Here is a 21,859-nt window from a genome sequence, read left to right as displayed (position 1 = left end):
CCGTTTTACTATATAACTATAACTATAACTATATTACTATAGCCTAGCCTAGTTAACTATATCTATAGGTAGTTATCTTGGTAAAGCGCTGACAGCAGACCAGTAAGCTGAAATACTGTACATTCGACTTCCGAGTTCTACGTGAGGCCTAATGCGCATGCGCAGGTCAACACTTTTGTGTGTAGTTTGTAAGAATGGCACTGCGTGCTAAGGTTTTGAGATTCAGTTTAGCTGTAAATCGTAATTTGCCCAAAACTGTTGTCTGCAACAATCGGCACTTCTCAGACAAATCGTCCTCCAATCCGAAAGCATCGGTTTCTACCGAAAATATCGATCATGTTCTCTACACAGAGGAACATTTTGCATTAAAGTCATCTTTGAGAAAGGTAGATATGACAGCGTGCTATTTTGTATCCATAACAAATGTATAATTCTCTGTCGAGATGAATTTTGATTAAGTTTCTTGCTACCTGAATATCACACATGTGAATGTACAGGTCGAATATTTTTCAGCAAGTGAATGTAGGTAAGAGGTCACTTTGTAGATAGCTTGGACAGCTAGTTGTATCTGTTTCGGGTTATATGAATAACTTGGGGATTTGTTCTTTATGCCAGAGACAATTAAAGGATTTTTAGGAAGGATTTGTTTGATATAAAGAAGAATTTTCTAGATTAACAGATGAAATGTCAAGATTCGACGTTTTGTTTTGATGCTTCCAGGATTGTCACGTGACGCGAAAGTCTATTGTACAGCCAGCTGTCAAGTCCGGAATAGGCTACAAGTTTTTTTTATTAAAAATAAACTTCCCCCCTATACCAAATATATACACTTTTAAAAAACAGATTATTTACATTCCATTTTATATAAGAAAAAACATTGACTTATTAATTGTAATTTATACAACCTGTTCTGCAGTCATTTGCATTTTACTAATAGCTAATCTTTTGTGTTAGAAAGTTCAAGGCTCTTCTCCAAAAAGTGAAAAAAAAGTCATTGCCATTACGTCATTACCATCTCCAAGGCATGCGGTAAATATTTTAACTTGAAACTGAATTCGAATGAATAAAATTTAATTGAGTGAAAGTCACTGTAATTATACTTTAATATCAACTGGCTAGACTGAACTGGTTACAGGGCTTGGGAAGGAAGTTGCTTTATCCAGTTCCCAGTGGCTTTAAGTGTATCGGAATAGACTGCTATGAGAAAGGATATTAGTGGAAAACAGAAAAAGCAGCGGATAATGAGAACAATGCTGTATAGCGTGAAGCTCAGGGACGGCGTTTATTAAAAGAACTCACCAGGGACAGTGAAACACTGAAAACAAATTAGAAAAGTCCTTGCCTTAGAAGCATGTAATAGTTATATGCATCTAAATGGAAGGAAAGATTCAATAGGGCTTAATATTTGCAAGCTCAGTTCTTTTTTTCAGCCTTTACTCATGTATTTTACAATAAAATGCATTCCTTCTCAAGGTCATCTCATGACTCAAGATGACATTTTTCACAGTATCTTACGTAATGCGTAAGGCATGTCAGTTAGGCTATGTTCAGATTGAAATATAATTTCTTTTCTTTTTTTTTTTAAATCAAAATGTTTAATGCACCTATTAGGGTTAGTACTTCCAGGAAACATCACCTATTGTGTTATTCAGTTCAGTTCAATGGTCTTCTGGGTGCATAAAGTGTTGACAAACCATAAGTCAGAGTTTTGGACCCCACCAAACAATTCACAGCTCTAACCGACAAAAGTATTGTGGAATGTATCACGAACCTTTATTAAGAACAAGGAACCTTGTACTGTAGGTTCGGACAGGGTGGACCACCCTTCCTTTCTGACTGTATTATCCAGTCACAGTCCTCTGGGTTTTGAGTGAATCTAATACTAAATAAGACACTTCCATTATATATTCTATGCCAGTTGTTCCCCACAAATTCTTTCTGCTGAAGAAAGTCAGAAACTAGTTCATTCTGACTTTATCGTGTTCTTGACCCCTGGCTTCCTTTCGTTATTAAATGCTGTTTGTTCTGTTCACACTGCTTTTGAGGCAGGACGTTTTTGTTGGCCGGTGAAGCAGCATGTCCGCGTGTTTTGGGGGAAATGTGGTGCTCATCCCTCTGCAGTATTTATATTTTCTTTAACTTTTCACAGCTCATACTGAAAGCTCAGTCTGTACCCATTAAACATATAAGCATGACATATTAGCTGAAGAGGAGTCATTACCACAGCTGAAAAAACTTTACAGCCTTAATTGAATTAACATAACTGGTTCATCATGCTTGAATCAACTTTGTTTTGTTGTACACATAATGCATTATTGGAAAATGAATTCAGTTCCTTTTCTGCTTCATTTGTGTAAGTAGATTTTAATGAATTGCCTTGCTTTCCTTTGACTCCCCCATTACAACATTTAGTGTTCTTGTGATCAGACACTAAAACAGTTCAGACAATGAGCATTACAAGGTCTGTTGACTTTTAATTGCATTTATTTTAAAGACTTCTGCTTTATAACTTAACAGTTACAAAAAAATACTCAAAACTCGAAAAGAATATAAGCAAAAAGTTATGGCCAGAACAATGCAAAGATATTGCCAACAAAATTGTGCATGATTTATGAAATATACACTGCAGTTCAAAAGTTCGGGTTCAGTACATTTTTTTTATGTTTCTGAAAGAAGTCTCTTATGCTCACCAAGGCTGCATTTATTTCATCGAAAAGACAGCAAAACGCTAATATTTACACATTATTTCAAAAAAAAAAAAAGCTGAATTTTCAGCATCATTTCTCCTGTCTTCAATGGCACGTGATCCTTCAGAAATTATCCTAATATGCTGATTTGCTCAAGAAACATTTCTTATTATTATTAATGTTGAAAAAAAGCTATTGTTCACATAATGCATTATTGGGAAAATAATTCAGTTCCTTTTCTGCATGAATTAAGTAGATTTTAATTAATTGCCTTGCTCTTTATTGCGCATTTTTTCAGGATTTTTTTATTTCATTTATTTTTTATTTTTCAAAGTTCAGAGTAACAACATGCATTTTTTTATAACATTATACATATCTTTACTGTCATTTTGGATCAATTGAATGCATACTTCCTGAATAAAATATTAATAATAAAAAAAACTTTTACTTACCCCAAACTGTAGGTATTGTAAAAAATAAAAAATAGCACATGTGGTAAAAATGCAAATGAATGTGGTGATCAGATTTGTACGGAAGCGTATTGCATTCACTTGAGGAAAAAAAATCTACTCTGTTTTTCTGAATTAATGACTTAATTATCTCAGAATTACGAGATAATTTTTCATGAATAAAAAGTTTTTGCTCTGTTTTTCTGAATTAATGACTTAATTATCTCAGAATTCTGAGATAATTTTTTCTTGAAATAATAATATTTGCTCTGTTTTTCTGAATTAATGACTTAATTTTCTCAGAATTCTGAGATAATTAAGTCATTAATTCAGAAAAACAGAGCAATTTTTTTAAATGAAAAATTATCTCATAATTCTGAGATAATTAAGTCGTTAATTCAGAAAATCAGAACAAAATATTTTTTTATGAAAAATGTTCTCATAATTCTGAGATAATTAAGTCATTAATTCAGAAAAACAGAGCAAATATTTTTATTTCAAGAAAAAATTATCTCAGAATTCTGAGATAATTAAGTCATTAATTCAGAAAAACAGAGCAAAAAAAAATTTTTCATGAAAATTATCTCGTAATTCTGAGATAATTAAGTCATTAATTCAGAAAAACAGAGTAGATTTTTTTTCCTCAAGTGAATGCAATATGCTTCCGTAGATTTGGTTATATGGTGTCTTTTTTTAAAAGCATGTTCAGTTTAGAAACTAAAAATCTAGTTTACTTGAACTAGAAATCCAGATGTTGACAGGGCTAAACTTCATAGTGATTATGAATGTCACTCTTCTGTCAGGAATGCTTGTTTTGGCAGCGCTTGTATTGGTCAAATCTACATGGAGTACTGCTGCAAATGCTCACTATATTTCACAACGGTTATGTTGTTACAAAACCAGACGTCTTGAAGTGACTCAGAAGTAAGATAGCATATTCCCGCTTTCAAGGAAGAAACCTATTTTCTGACTATTATACTCTATAAAGTTTGAAGGAACTTGAAAACTATTTTTAATTTTTGGTCTTTTGCCACTTTTATATAGAGGGCTGGAAGTGATGAGAAGAAGTGAGTGATATCCTGCATCACTGGAATAATAACGTGTTTAATTGCATACAAAATGTTTCTGTAATACACGATTGCCTTGTGAACTATAAATCAGATCATATTCAGGTCTGGTCAAGTTCAAATTTAGTTACAGGACTCAGTTTAAGTATAGATCTTTGTTTGAATGTGTTACAGATCATTGATCAAGAGATCAACCCTTATGTAGACAAATGGGAGGAAGAAGGGCAGTTTCCTGCTCATAAGATCTTCAAAATTCTGGGAAGTGCAGGATTTCTGGGAGTCAACAAACCTGTGGGTAAGCAGACGTTTGCTACTTCAGATGTACCTTAATCAAGCACACAAGTGACCCTCAGAAAGGGATCTTTGGTTTTTATTATTTTTTCCTCCATGGGGTCATAACCATTTTCCTTTTTTTTTTACATCAAACATTTCAGAACAAGCAGTTTTTGCAGTATGTTTTCATAGCTTTTCTATTGCACAAGACAATTTGATTCTTCTTGAAGTATCACCTTGAAAGCAGCTGGTTGAAAAAGACATTTGTAAAAATGAAAATATGCATTTTAAATACAAACTAGATCATTTTGTCTTTGGTAATGGCAGAATTACAGTTCTAAGGATCCTTTTTGAGAAACGTAGAGGACAAAGAAGTTTGTAGAGTGCCCTTAAACAGTCTTAGGTTTTTTTATGTGAGTGCAGATGGATTCATGAGAAAATATCAACATTGCTGCAAGAAGCAATTACGAGAACAGTGGAAAACACAAAACCAATTTGTGGTATTATCTCAGGTATCAATATGTCAGTGCACAAGTTTTTGCCATGCAGTTCAAAGGTGTTGCTAAAGATTCCCAAAACATGAGAAGAATCATAGGAGAACCAAAAGTCATACAGTTCATGTACAACAGATTATCTGTTATTATACTGAAATTATTCAAACAATCAATGACTGTTGAGTCTCATTCTTAAATAACATGCGTATAATATCCACATCATTTAAAAAAAAAAAAAATTCATATGATATATTTAAAGTTTTAGAAACCAAGAATATAATGCAGTATAATTACTAGATGGCTGGAGGCTCGGGAGAAACTTAAATCTGGCTTCATAAATCTGTAGGTAAGAGGAGAACAGCACTTGCATTAAGAAGTGCTGACACTGTGACACTTCTGCATTAGCCGGCTGGATTTACAGCATCTTCTTAGACAGAGGATTAGTACTCATAGCGTTGCCTCACCTCATTTTGATATGTGCAGCGCAGATACACCAGCAAATCTCTGAACAATAACGTAGAATCTGTTCAGGTGAATTGTGACTTGACTGCTGTAGGCTATACGCTCTATTTTTCATCTCTTTTCTGCGCACTCCCTGTTGAGATTTGGGTGGGTTTTGTGGCTATTTTTATAAGCAGAATCCACCATCGTCAGTGACTACAAATTTAGCATTTTCACGTTTATAGAAAGCAGAACATTTTTAGTGATAGGTTATAATTTTCTGAAATTATCAATCAAGATGTAAGGGAAACTGGATGAATATTTCTCAGGCTAGCTTTCTTTTCTAAAAGTCAGTTTCTGTACAGACACGTATTTGAAAATCTTGCCTACAAAAACATTTTCATTGCACAGGAAAAAGGATATAGTTCAATGAACACACATTACTCAGCAGCAGGGCTTGTCGTCACATTATTTGAGGTAATTTTACACAATGTAACCTGCCTTTAATCTGCCTGTTATCAATTTTGCAGCAAATTTAAACAGTAAAACAATCATGAAACAGCAAAAATGCGTCAAACCATTTAAAATATCAACCATTATATTGCACTGCAAAAACCAAAATTCTTAATCAATACTTTTGTCTCGTTTTCCATTACAAATATCTAAAAATTCTTAAATTAAAGGGGTGGTTGATTATGATTTCACTTTTCTAACTTTAGTTAGTGTGTAATGTTGCTGTTTGAGCATAAACAACATCTGTAAAGTTACAACGCTCAAAGTTCAAAGCAAAGGGAGATATTTGCTTTTAAAGAAATTGCTTTTTAAGGACTACAACAAACGGCTGGTAGGGACTACACCACATTCCTCTCGGGTTAGTGACATCACTAACCCTAAAATTTACATAAACCCCGCCCCCGGGAACACAATTTATAGATTATCATGACAGAATATGCTAATTAATGACTAGAAGATAACTACACATAAGCTACATAAATTCACCAACTAACCATTCAGAAATGTTGTCTACATGTTGTCACTTCTTCTTGAGTCTCTCCATCATTGTCTGAGTCCGGTTTGAACGTAAAAGGCTAAAAGCTTTTGAAATTTTCAGTGCATGTCTGTGTGAGTGCAAGCTGTTGAAGCTCCGCCCACTGTGCCGGGATTTTGCATTTAAAGGGACAGACACCCTCAAAAAGTGACAATTTTAACATGCTATATAAAAATATCTGTGGGGTATTTTGAGCTGAAACTTCACACACACACTCTGAGGACATCAGAGACTTATTTTACAACTTGTGAAAAAGGCATTATACCACCCCTTTAAGACATTTACTTGAGAAGCAAAATGACTTAAGTCTTGTTTTCTGAAAAGAAAATCATCAAAATTAAGTGTACAAAATACCTGTCAGTGGGGTCAGAAAAATGAACTAAATTAAAAGGGAAAACAAGATTTTTTTTTTTACCTCACTGACAGATATTTTTCTTGTTTTAAACTTGCATAATATTGTTCATTTTTTCAGTAAAGAAGATTTAGGCATTTTGCTACTCAAATGTATCTTGATTTAAGATACATAAACCGACAAAAATACTGAGTAAGTATATATACTGTATATATTTACGGTATTATAAATATTTCAGTGTGGTTTTATTGTGTTCACTTATCTACTTAACAGCGACAGCAAAAATATGATGGTATTGCTATTTTATTTTGGAGGTCATAAGAATATAAAAATATTTTTGTATTAAGTGTATATGTTTGTATAAAGCACATTTGTGTCATGAACTTCTGACTCAACCTTACAGTTACTAAGAAATGGCCTTTGTTAAAATACTAGCCCTGGTCTCCCATATGTATAACCATCATGAGCCCTCTATACTAATGCCTGTGCACAATGCTACATGATCTTACAGGCTAGCAATTTTGATTATTTCGCATGATGGAAGGTATTTTGAGTCCTCGTTTTAGAGTTTTGCTGGTTCCCATAACACCATCTTCCTCATGAAATCACAGCTTTCACAACCTGGCTAAAACAACTCCATCTTACAAAACACTGGCGTAAATCCAGATTGTCTGTTTTTCCAACCCTGGCAGCCTCAGATAAGGCACTAAAACTTTCTTATCCGAACCATCCAGTCTTCTGACGTTTACTCAAGACCCAAAATATGTGGGGGTGCAAGGCCTCTTGTGTCTCTTGAAATACTTCTCATTTCACATCTATGCAGTGATTAAATGTACTGTGCGAGGTTACCCCACCAAACAGGAGAATCACTCTCCACTGTTTTTACATGTACGCAATAACAGAAGTGTTGACCAGCTTCCAATATCTGACCTTCGTAAAGATTAGACCTGCTTGATGGCATATGACTTCATTTTTCCATTTTTGTTCCAACTTTATATCCTGTTATTTCATACTATACAAACCCATATCAGACTATTATACAATATTTGCTTTTTTTAACATTTCCAACTTTCTTTAGTGTGTAATATTGCTGTTTGAGAATAAAAAAACTCTGCAAAGTTAAGAAGCACAAAGTCACTGCAAAAAGAGTTATTTTCTATATTAGTGTTGTCAAAAATATCGATATGTATCGATGCTGAAATATCTGAAACGTTTCCAATACTCGTTTTCTGAATCGTCGATACCAAACTGCATATTCTCACTTCTCTCCAACATGAAAACACACCCGCCTCCTCTCACTCACTCGTCTCATTCGCTACAATTGAATTGTGCTTGTATTGCGCATAATTTTAGTCATTCCCGCACGTATCGCGCTCACACCAAAAGCGCTCTCATAAAGATGCCTCTCAAACAGCTTGCGAGTAATAAAATGATTTCAAAATGATGTCAAAATGCCAGATTTGCCAAATATTCAGGTAAATACAGTCCGTTTTGGAACGTAAATAGCTGAAAAATAAATCACATGTTGTGTGAAAGTATATTGGATCTGTGCATAATCTCTTAAAGTGACAGTAGCCTAATAAACCTGCTGCTTTCTGTCATGTTAATCAAAGAGCAAAAGACAAAGAGAAAATTACTCACTGCTCTTGACTAAATAACTTTTGTAACTTTAATTTTAAGCATTAATCTGTTTCATTTCTTACATTTGATTAATTTCTGTAGTGTTTCTTACCTGAATACTACTGTTAGACCCACCTGAAAAAAACATTTTTATTTATTTTGTCACTTTATTCTATAGTATTTATTTGTGCTATCATTTGCAAATAGTTTTTTTTTATTGCTGACTGTTTACTTCTTGTTTTTTACAAGCTATTACATCAAAATTACAGTGTAAAATAAAGGGTCGAGGCCTGGTTGAGTTAGCTAGTTAGTAGTTCATTAAAACTCGCTGCTATGGTAAAGGGTGTGTCATTTACAAAACACGCTCGAATCACAACACACTGATCTAGCCAACCAATCAGAGCACATTGTGCTTTTCAGAAGGAGGGGCTTCATAGAGACAAGAACTAAACAGAGCGTTACTGACAGACTGGGAAAAGAGGAGCTGCAACATTGTAAAATATGTGAAAAATAATGTGTTTTTTGAACATTCAGGTCTATTCTAGTAGACCTCAAAAACAAAAGGGAATAATAGGTCCCCTTTTAGGTTTGTTAAACTAGTTTGTGGTCAGGATAAACAAACCTTCCTTTCAGATGCATCTCACTCGGTACTGAACACTAACAGATAGTCTGTTTGGATACTGAATTATTTGACTGTGACTGTTCCTGTGCAGCTGTATCTGTTTCCTTTGCTCTCTGGCTTCACTTTTCCTTATTTTGCCACGCCAAATGTTGTCCACAACCATCACGGGACCTGATGATGACAGAATACAGCGTCCTGTAGTACTGGGGGAAATGATTGTAGAGTTCACCACATTCACACCACAAAGGATTTGCTTTTCAACATTATTGTTGCCCTTATTGCCTGCACAGATTACAATCATTTCCTTAATGTCGTAATATTTGTTTCCTGAAGGAAAATGCTAAATGAAATGGAACATGAAATGACATGAATAAATGCATGACAAGGAAAGTATCGTGGGAAACAGTAATGCTGTTATTACAATCACATGTAATTGCCTGTACGCCATTTGCCCAAGACATCGTAGTATGTTATGATGAAATGGACCGTAGGGGTGTGAAAAGGGCATGTCAAGTTTTAGATTACTGCATGGTACAAATATGTAGATGACTTTTGCATGATGCATATTTGTCTTCAATACTAAAGTAAGCAAGTTTAGCTTATTTAGGCCCAAGAACAAAGAGACCGGATAGAAACACTCTAAATTTCATTTGCTTTGTGATCAAAATGTTCAGGAAATTGGGCAAATATTGTTTGTTTTCATTGTTTGCAGAGTATGGCGGTCTGGGATTGGACTTCAGCTACAGTGTGGCTGTGGCTGAAGAACTGGGGAACATCAACTGTGGAGGGATTCCCATGGCCATTGGCGTTCAGAGTGACATGGCTACACCTGCACTGGCGAGGTGATTTCTAAAACTGAAATATTGTTATCCTTTGAGTAAGTACACATCAAACAGGTCCTGTACTCAGAATGGAATACTACACAGAATCAGAGGTTGTGTTAAACAAATATTTTCTGTCAATGACCTTTTTTTTTTTAGCTGTGACAGAAAAATATGAAGGCTGTCCATCATTTTGACGGATTACACTGAGGGTGATCTATTATAGCTTGGAACTGTAATTCCCACCCCTGTCCAGTTGGTGGCGAGTGCGCTCAGTGTGGCTGTAGAGCGCAGGTTCAGTCTCCAGAACTAAATGGACTTTATGCACAGCTGCACTACTTCCTGAACTTCAGGCAGGTCCTTTGTTTCCTGTCTGACATTATTGGACAAACTGATTAATCCAGGTGGTCAGGCATACCTGGATTAATCAGTTTGTCCAATAATGGCAGACAGGAAACAAAGGACCTGCCTGAAGTTCAGGAAGTAGTGCAGCTGTGCATAAAGCCCATTATGGCTGTGTTCGAAATCGCCTTAAATAGGGCACTATTTGAGGGGACACCAATTAGTACTAGTGTCCGAAACCATAGTGGATGTGATCGAGTGCACTCATTTAATATTGCAGCGCAATAACAATTGTACAACCGATGTACACTCAACAGCTAGAAAATACCCATAATGCACTGTGAGAGTTGCGTGCTGAAGGAATTCCCTCGTCTGACCAGAAGATGGCGCCGTACCTGAATCATCCATCCATCCTTTTTCCAAACCGCTGGTCCAATGTGGCTACAGCGTAATATCATTCAGGTGTAAATTCCTTTTTAATTGATAATTCAATTGTTTAATTTTGCTAGTTTTCATGACAGAGTTCAAGATAAATCTTTTCATTACTACTGGAGCTGCCAGTTTGCTAAGTTTCAAATGATTATTAAACAGTAAGCACAAACTATGCAAAAGCGGCAGCCCTTCCAGCGCACACAGAGTCCGAATTCACTCACTCGTTTTCATTCACTCCCTATATTAGTGGACTAATGTAGGTAGTAGTGAATGAGGGTATAGGGGGCAATTTCGGACACAGCCTAAAACTGCCACGAGAAGTTGTCTGTCTGAGGCAAAGACACACAATCTAATGAGAAATGCCCTTGATACGTTTAATTACGCACAGGCGAGCATCCTGTTTAAATCGATGCTGACCAGGAGGAAGGTTTGCATTTTGGCAGATACAAAGTGTCTGTTGTCATTTGTTATGGTTGTACAAGTAGAATGGGATGGTTGGTCGGTGTGGTGTTTGTCCCGCCCCTCCTCCACTGTGATTGGACGGCTGGTTAAAAAGCGACAGTGATGAGCGCTGTTCAGTTAATTTTCTACGTTTTGTACATATTATAATCAGAATTGTGTTTTTTAATATATTGCATTGGTCATATTTTCTCTGATGTCGTGTTTACTGGCATGAGGGCGGGGCGACCTGTCACTCACATGAGATCCACCAATAGCAAACCACAACCATCCAATCAATTCTCCATAGACTAAATAACTGTATCTTTTTCGAGAAGCCTCTTCACTCAGATATGCATCACACTATGGAAGAAAAGATTATTGCAACTTAAGTTTCATATCTACTTTAGGTTTGTGAAAAAATAGTGTATTAACTTTATTTATTTACTATGTTCTATGATAACAAATTATATTATGCAGTTTTGCTTCTCAAGTAAATTGATCTTGTTTTAAGTTTTGATGTTTTTTACTGTGAAAAAAGACAAATAACAGTTTATAACAGTTTATAACAGACTTATAACAGTTTAAACCACCTACAGTATCATTTATTATAAATAAATACTGTAGTCATCAGGATGGTTGTTTGATATCAGCTGTTAATTAAATCCCAAGTTCATTGGAGTTGCAGAAACATGATGGCGTGTCTGATTAAAACGCATGAAAAATACCAGTCCTTTGCTCTCTTTTATTTTAAGTTCAGGGTGATTAAAATCTTGGGTAATTCACATGACTTGAAGTTCATGGATTCACATGGAGCAGATTCACACGATGTAAATGGACAGGAGTTAATGGATGAACAGGATGTACAAGATGGTCTTAAGTCACTACAAACAATACAGTAAAGTAAATCAGACTCATATAATTCATCAATAAACATAACATATACAGTGAGGAAAATAAGTATTTGAACACCCTGCTATTTTGCAAGCTCTCCCACTTAGAAATCATGGAGGGGTCTGAAATTGTCATCGTAGGTGCATGTCCACTGTGAGAGACATAATCTAAAAAAAAAATCCAGAAATCACAATGTATGATTTTTTAACTATTTATTTGTATGATACAGCTGCAAATAAGTATTTGAACACCTGAGAAAATCAATGTTAATATTTGGTACAGTAGCCTTTGTTTGCAGTTACAGAGGTCAAACGTTTCCTGTAGTTTTTCACCAGGTTTGCACACACTGCAGGAGGGATTTTGGCCCACTCCTCCACACAGATCTTCTCTAGATCAGTCAGGTTTCTGGGCTGTCGCTGAGAAACACGGAGTTTGAGCTCCCTCCAAAGATTCTCTATTGGGTTTAGGTCTGGAGACTGGCTAGGCCACGCCAGAACCTTGATATGCTTCTTACAGAGCCACTCCTTGGTTATCCTGGCTGTGTGCTTCGGGTAATTGTCATGTTGGAAGACCCAGCCTCGACCCATCTTCAATGCTCTAACTGAGGGAAGGAGGTTGTTCCCCAAAATCTCGCAATACATGGCCCTGGTCATCCTCTCCTTAATACAGTGCAGTCGCCCTGTCCCATGTGCAGAAAAACACCCCCAAAGCATGATGCTACCACCCCCATGCTTCACAGTAGGGATGGTGTTCTTGGGATGGTACTCATCATTCTTCTTCCTCCAAACACGTTTAGTGGAATTATGACCAAAAAGTTCTATTTTGGTCTCATCTGACCACATGACTTTCTCCCATGACTCCTCTGGATCATCCAAATGGTCATTGGCAAACTTAAGACGGGCCTTGACATGTGCTGGTTTAAGCAGGGGAACCTTCCGTGCCATGCATGATTTCAAACCATGACGTCTTAGTGTATTACCAACAGTAACCTTGGAAACGGTGGTCCCAGCTCTTTTCAGGTCATTGACCAGCTCCTCCCGTGTAGTTCTGGGCTGATTTCTCACCTTTCTTAGGATCATTGAGACCCCACGAGGTGAGATCTTGCATGGAGCCCCAGTCCGAGGGAGATTGACAGTCATGTTTAGCTTCTTCCATTTTCTAATGATTGCTCCAACAGTGGACCTTTTTTCACCAAGCTGCTTGGCAATTTCCCCGTAGCCCTTTCCAGCCTTGTGGAGGTGTACAATTTTGTCTCTAGTGTCTTTGGACAGCTCTTTGGTCTTGGCCATGTTAGTAGTTGGATTCTTACTGATTGTATGGGGTGGACAGGTGTCTTTATGCAGTTAACGACCTCAAACAGGTGCATCTAATTTAGGATAATAAATGGAGTGGAGGTGGACATTTTAAAGGCAGACTAACAGGTCTTTGAGGGTCAGAATTCTAGCTGATAGACAGGTGTTCAAATACTTATTTGCAGCTGTATCATACAAATAAATAGTTGAAAAATCATATATTGTGATTTCTGGATATTGTTTTTAGATTATGTCTCTCACAGTGGACATGCACCTACGATGACAATTTCAGACCCCTCCATGATTTCTAAGTGGGAGAACTTGCAAAATAGCAGGGTGTTCAAATACTTATTTTCCTCACTGTGTATACTCAATCCAAACTATTCAAATAAACAAATTCAAACAATACAATTAGCAAAACAAACTTAACGCATCCTAAGGAAAGGACTCAACGGACATGGTTGGGTGTCCATTCAAACACCCACACCTCACCAATACAAAAGAAACAAAGGAAGGAAGGAAGTGAGGCCTACTTATAGACCTTAACCAGGGAGTGTATGGGTAATGTAGTGTACTAGATTTAGTAGTGTAGTTTGCTTGGAATTGTGGGATATGTAGTATATATATATATATATATATATATATATATATATATATATATATATATATGTGGGGAAAAAAAGAAGTAAAATTAAAGAAAAGGGCCAAATTCACAACAATGGTTCCTTTCCTCCTATTAGTAATTGCCATATTCTGACTGCAGTCGGTTGTACACTGTCACTGAGGGGATATTACTGCACTGTGCTCACTCTCTGGAAACTTGTTTTTCTGTGCACATCCACTTTGGCTATTTGGTTTCAGAAAATCGGGGATTTTGATTAGTGTCCTTTGTGATTCTGCCATAGGGAACAGCTTCTGAAATTGCATTTGCTGCTAGTAAAATGTAAATCTCTTGTGTAACCTCACAAGCTTTACAGTAAATCACAGCTGCTATGACACTGATACCTGTGAGGATGTGACTGTGACTTCTGTGCCGTTGTAGGTTTGGTTCTGCAGAGCTCAAGAGAGAGTTTTTGCTGCCCAGCATAATGGGAGACATAGTGGCCTGCCTCGGGGTGAGCGAAACAGGGGCCGGCTCTGATGTAGCAAGTAAGTATTTTGCTGGAGATAATGTACCAAACAAGAAAGACATGTTCTTTATATTGCCAAGGGGGTGTTTTAAACAAGATGTAAACACACACCAGACGCAAATCTAAAATTAATTACTTTATCAAATGAAGATATCAAAGCATTTCAGGCCAGGGAGATTAAAAGACTAGCCTACATGGGAATACCACACAGGGGTATGCTGAGCTATTTTTCATAAATGTATTCAATTTTGTATTTGAAGTAAAGCCGGCACTAGTCACAAATTATTAATGAGTTGCAAAGAAATCTGAACTTGTTTTATGGTGAAATAAGAGTGCTGCAATACTTTATTTCACAATTTAAGCCAAGTATGATCTAAAGCAGGTGTTTGACTCAAAGGACCTTTATTGTCCAACATAAAATTCAACAGCTAAAATTTTTGCTATATGATATTTCTACTGTAATTATGACAAAGCTGCTTGATTTCAACTTATTTATTTACAGAAACTGGGAGTGGTGATACAGTTCAATTCATTCATTTTGTGATTCCAGTGTTGTTATAGTTAACTAGAACTAAAGCAATTAAAAAATAGTTTTCGGGAATTGAAAAGAAAATGAAATTAATTTGTATATAAATATTAGATGTAAAACTTAAACTTAAGATAAATGTAACTAACTAAAATAAGTTAAATATTAAAATGACTAAAACTAAAATAAATGTTACATTTTTAAAAAATAAAAAAATTTAAACTAATACAATATTACTAAAACAAACTGAAATTAAAATGAAAACTGAAAACATAAAAATAAAAGCTAATTCAAAATACTTTCTTTTTTTTTTTTACAATTGTATATAAATAATACTAAAATAACTGTTCAAGAACTTGTTTTCGGTCATTGAAATAAAAGTGAAATAAGATTGAATATAAATGTTAGATATAAAAAACTTAAACTCAAGATAAATGTTGCCTTCGCAACTAACTAAAATAAACAAGTTGAAGTACTAAAATGACTAAAACTGAATCAAAGCAATATAAAAATATAAAAAATCTATCAAAATATTACTAAAACTTAAACTAAAATTAAAATTAAAACAAAAAAATAAAAAATAAGAGCAAATTCAAAATACTAAAAATAGTATAACCGTATATAAATAATATTAAAATAGCACTGTCTCAAAAACTTTATGATGTTTAATCAAGTTAGAGTGTTTAATATATTAATAACAATGTTAGATTAATATGAATAGAAATTGGTAAATATTATTATTATTCATTTAAATCATTTTAAGTCACCCTTTGGCCCCCTTGGAAGTTTAATGAGGCCCCCTAGTGGGCCCCGGCCTCCTGGTTGAGAACCACTTATCTAAAGAGTCTATAAATACTATCTCCTCCAGGCATCAAGACTAAAGCTGTGCGCAAAGGAGACGAGTTTGTCATTAACGGTGGAAAGATGTGGACCACTAATGGCACTCAAGCAGACTGGATGTGCCTTCTGGCCAACACCAGCGATGACCCTTCTCACAAGAACAAATCCCTAATCTGCTTACCCATGAATCTGCCTGGTGAGACTGGAGGCAAAAGCACAAAATTTATGGAAAAGAGTCGTTTGTCTGCCAGAGTAAACATGCTAATGTTTTACCGTACGTCCGCAGGCGTTCAAATCGCACGCAAGATCGGTAAAATAGGCATGTGGTCATCGGACACAGCGGAGGTGTTTTTCGATGACGTGCGCGTGCCCTGCAAAAATGTCATAGGGCAGGAGGGAATGGGCTTCACTTACCAGATGCTACAATTCCAGGAGGAGCGACTCTGGGGAGTGGCCAATAGTAAGTAATCCTTTTCGACTCCCACACATCCCGCTGCACGTCAAACATTTCTCTTCACTGTTGGGATTGGCACGGGCAATGACGTCCGTGTGTTAATGACAGTGGCAATAAATCCAGAACACTCTCCTCTCAGGCCCAAACGTGTTTACAGATGAGTCAAACTTTGTTTTAAATCATCAGCTGCCTACTTCCTGTCGAGATATTGTCTACAACTATTCCCTCTATCATATAATTTGTTGAAAAACACATTGGAATTTTTTCCCTTTGGTATGTTAGTCCGGAGACATGACCCGATTGTGTCGTACTTCTTGTTTTTCAAGTCCTGACGACGATGGAGAAAGTTGTCCAAGAGACCATTAATTACACCAGACAGAGGAAGATCTTCAACCAGCCGGTTCTGTCTCACCAGGTCGTTCACTTCAGGCTGGCTGAGCTGCAGACAGAAATCGAGCTGTTGCGCTCCCTTTTGCATCGCGCCACAGGCGAGTCCAGACTGTTTCTGAAATTATTTTAGAATGATTGGCCGAGGCAGCTTTGCAATTTCATGGGTTTGTGTCTGGTAGGTCTACAGGGCCACCATTTCCAAATTAATAATGGAATGAAATGCTGTGCACTAGAGCTGCACGTTAAAATCCTTTGACAAGTACGATCACAGCGAACATTTAAATCTGTGTTGGCGCTGCCCCAGAGAGAGCAGTTGTCATGTAGAAGTATGAAATGGCTCCACAAACATCTTTTCTAATACACCGTATCATTATACTTGATATAATTACAGTAATTAAAATTATCACATAAGCACAGGGATAAAAATGTATAGTTCGGATATAAACTGATAGCTACTGTCTACGGTAGCAATCAAAATAGAGTAAATGTGACCCTGGACCACAAAACCAGTCACATGGGTCAATTTCCTGAAATTGAGATTTAAACATCAACTGAAAGCTGAATAAATAAGCTTTGCATTGATGAATGGTTTGTTGTGATAGGACAATATTTGGCCGAGATACAACTATATGAACATCTGGAATCTGAGGGTGCAAAAAATCGAAACATTGAGAAAATCTCCTTTAAAGTTTTCCATTTATGTTCGTGCTTGTGCTGCATTCACTCACAAAAATAAATGTTTTATATACAAAATATCGTCATGGAACATGATCTTTACTTAATATCCTAATGATTTTTGGCATAAAAGAAAAGTTGAACATTTTGACCCATACAATGTGTTATTGGCTATTGCCACAAATATACCCGTGCGACATATGACTGGTTTTGTGATCCAGGGTCACAAATCACCTTTTGAAAGTAACTTATGGCGCTTTTCCATTACCAGTACCAGCTCAACTCGACTCGCCTCGTCTCGGCTCGGCTCGCTTTTCGCTCCATTTTCCATTGCAGATAGTAACTTACCTCCACAATAGTACCTGGTCGTCATAACGACGCCGCAGGAAACTGCCGTGACTTAATCTTCTACGCGAGACCTTTATTTTACTGTCTATGCACGAGACACACCCGCTACCCACACACACAGGACAATGGAGGAAATCGAGTGTATGCTGTTTTTGGATATTTTTGTTTTTGTTTTTTATTCAGGATATTCTGTCTGACGCGTGCAATGATGACGCAGTGAATAGTGACGATTCTCTCTGACCAGACAGCAGTCTGCCGTGTTTTCACGTCACATTTTCTCGCTTAGAACCTCGCCGGAGGTGGTACGAAAAAAAGTACCTGGAAGCAGGTACAGGTACAACTTTTACACAGTTGAAAACCAAACAAAGCCGAGTCGAGGCGAGCTGGTACTGTGTAGTGGAAAAGCGCCATTAATGCTTCAAATAAAAATTGTATCGATTACATTGTTACACCAGTAGGTGGCGACAAGTGACTGCTAAAAAATGTATGTCGTTGAATACATACATTCAAGAGATTCGTTCAAAAACGCTGATTCATCCAGTAATGAAACAAGTGAAGTCTTTGAGTGAGTCATTGAATCATTCATTCAAAACGATAACAAAATTTTTTCATTCAAATTGATTAAATATTTTTTTTAAAGACTCCAACTGTTAACATTATGTCAGAACCTCTAGTAAATCATGTTTTTGTTTCGATGTCTATTCAGATCGTAGGATAATCGTGATCTCTATTTTAATCAAAAAATCGCCAATCATTTGACATGTTTCTTCTCCCTCGTGTTGTGAAATTAAAAAAATGGAGCTGAATCTCAGCATAGTTTAGAATTTATATGATGTTTTCTGTGCACTGTCATTAGCTCTGTACATAAAGGGGAACGACGTGACAAAGTTGGCGTCGATGGCCAAGCTGAAGGCGGGACGACTGGCCCGAGAGGTCGGCGACAGCTGCCTCCAGTACTGGGGTGGCATGGGCTTTACCAGTGATGTCCTGGTCAGCCGGTTCTACAGGTCAGTTTCTCTCATCTGAACTGAGGAGAACGTGCATGTGCTCCCAGAGCTGCAGTGACATCTAGTGACATTTAAGAGCAACAGCTTTGGATTGCATGTTATTCACTCTTGAATAAGGGCACTTGTGGTTCCAATGAAGCAATTGATACATGTGAATGCATAATGTGCTTTTGAGTGTGTGGAAAGAGCTGTCAATGCAGTGAATCGAACGCCCAACTGATTGTTAAAAGTGTAAAATATTGGTAAGCCTAGTCATCATGTCAGGTCACAAATAAATCAAATCTGGGTTGTCTTTTTTTTTTTTTTTTTTTGTCTTAACAGGGACTCCAGATTAATGTCTATTGGTGCAGGAGCTGATGAGGTGATGCTGTCAATCATATGCAAGTACATGGACACGCTGCCCAGGAAGTGACATCACTGATATGTATTCAAAGTGAAAAATAGTGCACTTACAATGAACTGGAGAATCTAACTCTAAATGAATATGGATTAGTCAATTAAGTTATAGTAGCAGTTACATCAACTTTAAGATGACTTGCAGTCAGATATTGTTGCCTTAATGAAGACTTGGCTGATGAAAACCTGACAAAATTGTATGTAACATATGTAAATTCTGATTATAGTTGTATATGACTTAGTTTTTTAATATGCATGAGAAGAAATAAAGTTTTCACAATTCTTAAGAAGCTCTTAAGATTCTTGAGAACCACAAACGGAATACATGAAAACGGGACTCAAGCTTTTGACAACATAAAGGAAATGTTTATGTAATAATTCTCTCAAAAATGACATTTATTTACATATTAGTCTCTGAAAAACTAAAATTAACCATGCATTATGTTAACCATAGAGAGCAGAAGGGTTTGAGCAAGAACCTCAAAAAATTAATGCAAGACATTTCTGAAGTACACAGAATTCTGGGGTGGTTTCTGATATATGATTATTATACAAAACTGAATTTCACATAACTTCACATATCTCAGTATGGTTTTCACAGTCTCAAGATCAGCCCTTTAAACACTATATTCAATAAGCAAAATTTCTGTGGCAACACTTTCAAAAGACGTTGAAAGACGTTGATACAATTAAAAGGATTACTGTGATGTCGAACTCTCTTAAAAGGATTTCATCAGTATCCATATAGAGGTTAGCACACATTTATAGCACTAAAGTTCTCCTAAAAGAACAATATCATCAAGCAAAGGTCATTATTATTGAATAAAAGACAGACAGATGCATGTTCATCTTTTTTCATGACCAGTATTAAACGAGTAGCATTATCCCTGCACTGAGACGACATTAATTTTGGTGGGTTGGGACAGATATATTTTATATTTATACAGATTTTTCAGATTGCACATTGTCACTCAATGGTTCAGTTTCCTGTCCAATGGAAAGCAAGCAGTCAAACACTCCTCGTCGTCACTGTGAGGATTCTGATCCTGTCCCCCGTGTGAGCATGGCACATAAGAAATGTCCTGGATCTCATCGGTCCTGCGATCACCTCAGTTTGATCACCCAGTACAGGACAATGAAGACAAACAGGGCGAACAGCAGCATGTAGCAGAACACCTTGGACTGGCTCCCCCTGGCGAGATGCTTCAGTCTACCCATGGTGGATCCCAACAGACCTCCAGTCGAGTCGAAGTCCGAGTCCTTGCGGAGAAACAAACGCGAGATGTTAAAGTCATTCAGATCAGTGTTTTGATGTATAAACTAGATTTTCATTAATCATTTCCCATCGCTTACCATTTCTCCCAACATTTTATTCTGGTACTTGACTTCATTTCCAATGTCAATCGATAGCTGAAAAAGATAAGTAAATAATTTTTTTCATTAGATATATTGTAATGAGTGAAAACTAAAAATATATATAAGCCCCAAATATAAAATGAAATAAGCCCACTCACATGTTTAAGTGCATTTACTTTAGCTTTCAGCCCCTCCTGTAGATGTTCGTTCTCCTCCTCATACACGCTGTATCCACTCGCTACATAATTCCCTTGAGGGCCTCCCTCACCTAAAGAACAAGTAACAATTCATTAGATGACACTAGTGTTTCTCAGTACTTTAAAATTCAACATCCAATCACAGCAAACTATTTGCCACGTATTAATTAACATGTATGAATTTATTTGACTTCAAAGTCTAAGATGGGCAGGGCCAATCATTTTACTGAGGCTGGCTGGGAAAAACTTCCAGTTCCTTGACATGCTGACTGCAAAATCAAATAGATGTGCATCAATCATCAGAAACTACTGAACGTCTAAAAGTGAGGGACTAGTTATGAATGACATATTGATACAAAAATCTAAATTAGATATTCTAAATAATTTGAAAATAATTACTATCACCGTAAAGCTGCTTTGAAACAATCTGTTTTGTTCATAAATCTAATTTACTTGCTGCCCAGTTTTATTTATCAGTTAAAATGAGCCCCTTTGAGAACTGACTTTTAGATTATATTTCAAACTGTTTAATCAATATCGAAGGAATCTAAAGTTAAGCTTCGATGTGTCATTTATTTTGTCATACACGCAGAAACACTAACAGACACTCATTCATTTTCTAATGTAAACATCTCTCTGTTAACCTGAGCTATGTAGCAACTGGTCTAATATAGAGAAAACTAGTCAATTATTGTCAGGTCTGGTACCGTTATTTAGGCAAGTGCTTCTCCAGATCTGGAAACTGTGATATTTAGCATGATTTTGTCATACAATGTGTGTTTAATCTCGGAAACTGTGATTGACTTAGCTTAGCATGAGCTTCAAACATAACAACAGAGAGAAAAAGACTTACCCAAACCTGCACGCCTCATTATAGCCCGGGAATCTTTATGGTATGATATACGATTAACACAGTTTGAAAGTATTGTAACAGATATTAGCTTGTCTTGCTATTTAAAGCCGCTGTACTTTCCCCTTCCAACTCAACAAGCGCCACGACACCCTACGGAAGCCGCGAAGGATGAAGCCAGCCACACGCGAAAGGGTGAGTGGGTAGTGAAGTTTATACAGCGAGTTTTGTTTGCAGACAGGTTGAAATCAACATGGACACTTCTTATGTTTTGTGGAATATTGCAGTGTTTATTATAAATGTTTTTTTTTTAATTAATGTGCCCTTGTAATATTTTATCAACATAACAGCGACATCTCTTCTCGCGAAGGCGGGGCAACCTGTTACTCACATGAGATCCACTGTGTATGAGGGTCGT

The 21,859-nt window shown here is 36.6% G+C and overlaps 2 protein-coding genes across 3 annotated transcripts; one reads left to right on the top strand and one right to left on the bottom strand.

Annotated features, from left to right (window-relative positions):
- Positions 1–117: 117 nt before the first annotated feature.
- Positions 118–19,328, top strand: LOC307162605 (putative acyl-CoA dehydrogenase 6). 2 transcript variants are annotated; one of them, XM_079878048.1, is made up of 9 exons: positions 118–386; positions 4,378–4,498; positions 9,766–9,895; positions 14,315–14,421; positions 15,797–15,964; positions 16,055–16,228; positions 16,549–16,710; positions 18,492–18,642; positions 18,964–19,328. In XM_079878048.1, the coding sequence occupies exons 1-9, from the start codon at positions 195–197 to the stop codon at positions 19,052–19,054; spliced, it is 1,296 nt and encodes a 431-aa protein (XP_079734174.1). In that variant the 5' UTR covers positions 118–194; the 3' UTR covers positions 19,055–19,328. The 2 variants fall into 2 exon arrangements, 1 of the variants encoding a protein (XP_079734174.1); XR_013821944.1 differs by having other exon boundaries at positions 151–386; positions 16,549–17,530; positions 18,041–18,642.
- A 40-nt stretch (positions 19,329–19,368) lies between these two features.
- On the bottom strand, positions 19,369–21,620 carry bet1 (Bet1 golgi vesicular membrane trafficking protein). The gene is made up of 4 exons (XM_079878053.1): positions 21,445–21,620; positions 20,553–20,662; positions 20,392–20,448; positions 19,369–20,298 (listed from the first exon to the last, which is right to left on the bottom strand). The coding sequence occupies exons 1-4, from the start codon at positions 21,461–21,463 to the stop codon at positions 20,143–20,145; spliced, it is 342 nt and encodes a 113-aa protein (XP_079734179.1). The 5' UTR covers positions 21,464–21,620; the 3' UTR covers positions 19,369–20,142.
- Between the last annotated feature and the right edge of the window lie 239 nt (positions 21,621–21,859).

The sequence above is a fragment of the Squalius cephalus genome (assembly GCF_949319135.1).
Source record: "Squalius cephalus genome assembly, chromosome: 8".
Taxonomy (NCBI): Eukaryota; Metazoa; Chordata; class Actinopteri; order Cypriniformes; family Leuciscidae; genus Squalius; species Squalius cephalus.
This window is presented reverse-complemented; position numbering and strand designations above follow the sequence as displayed.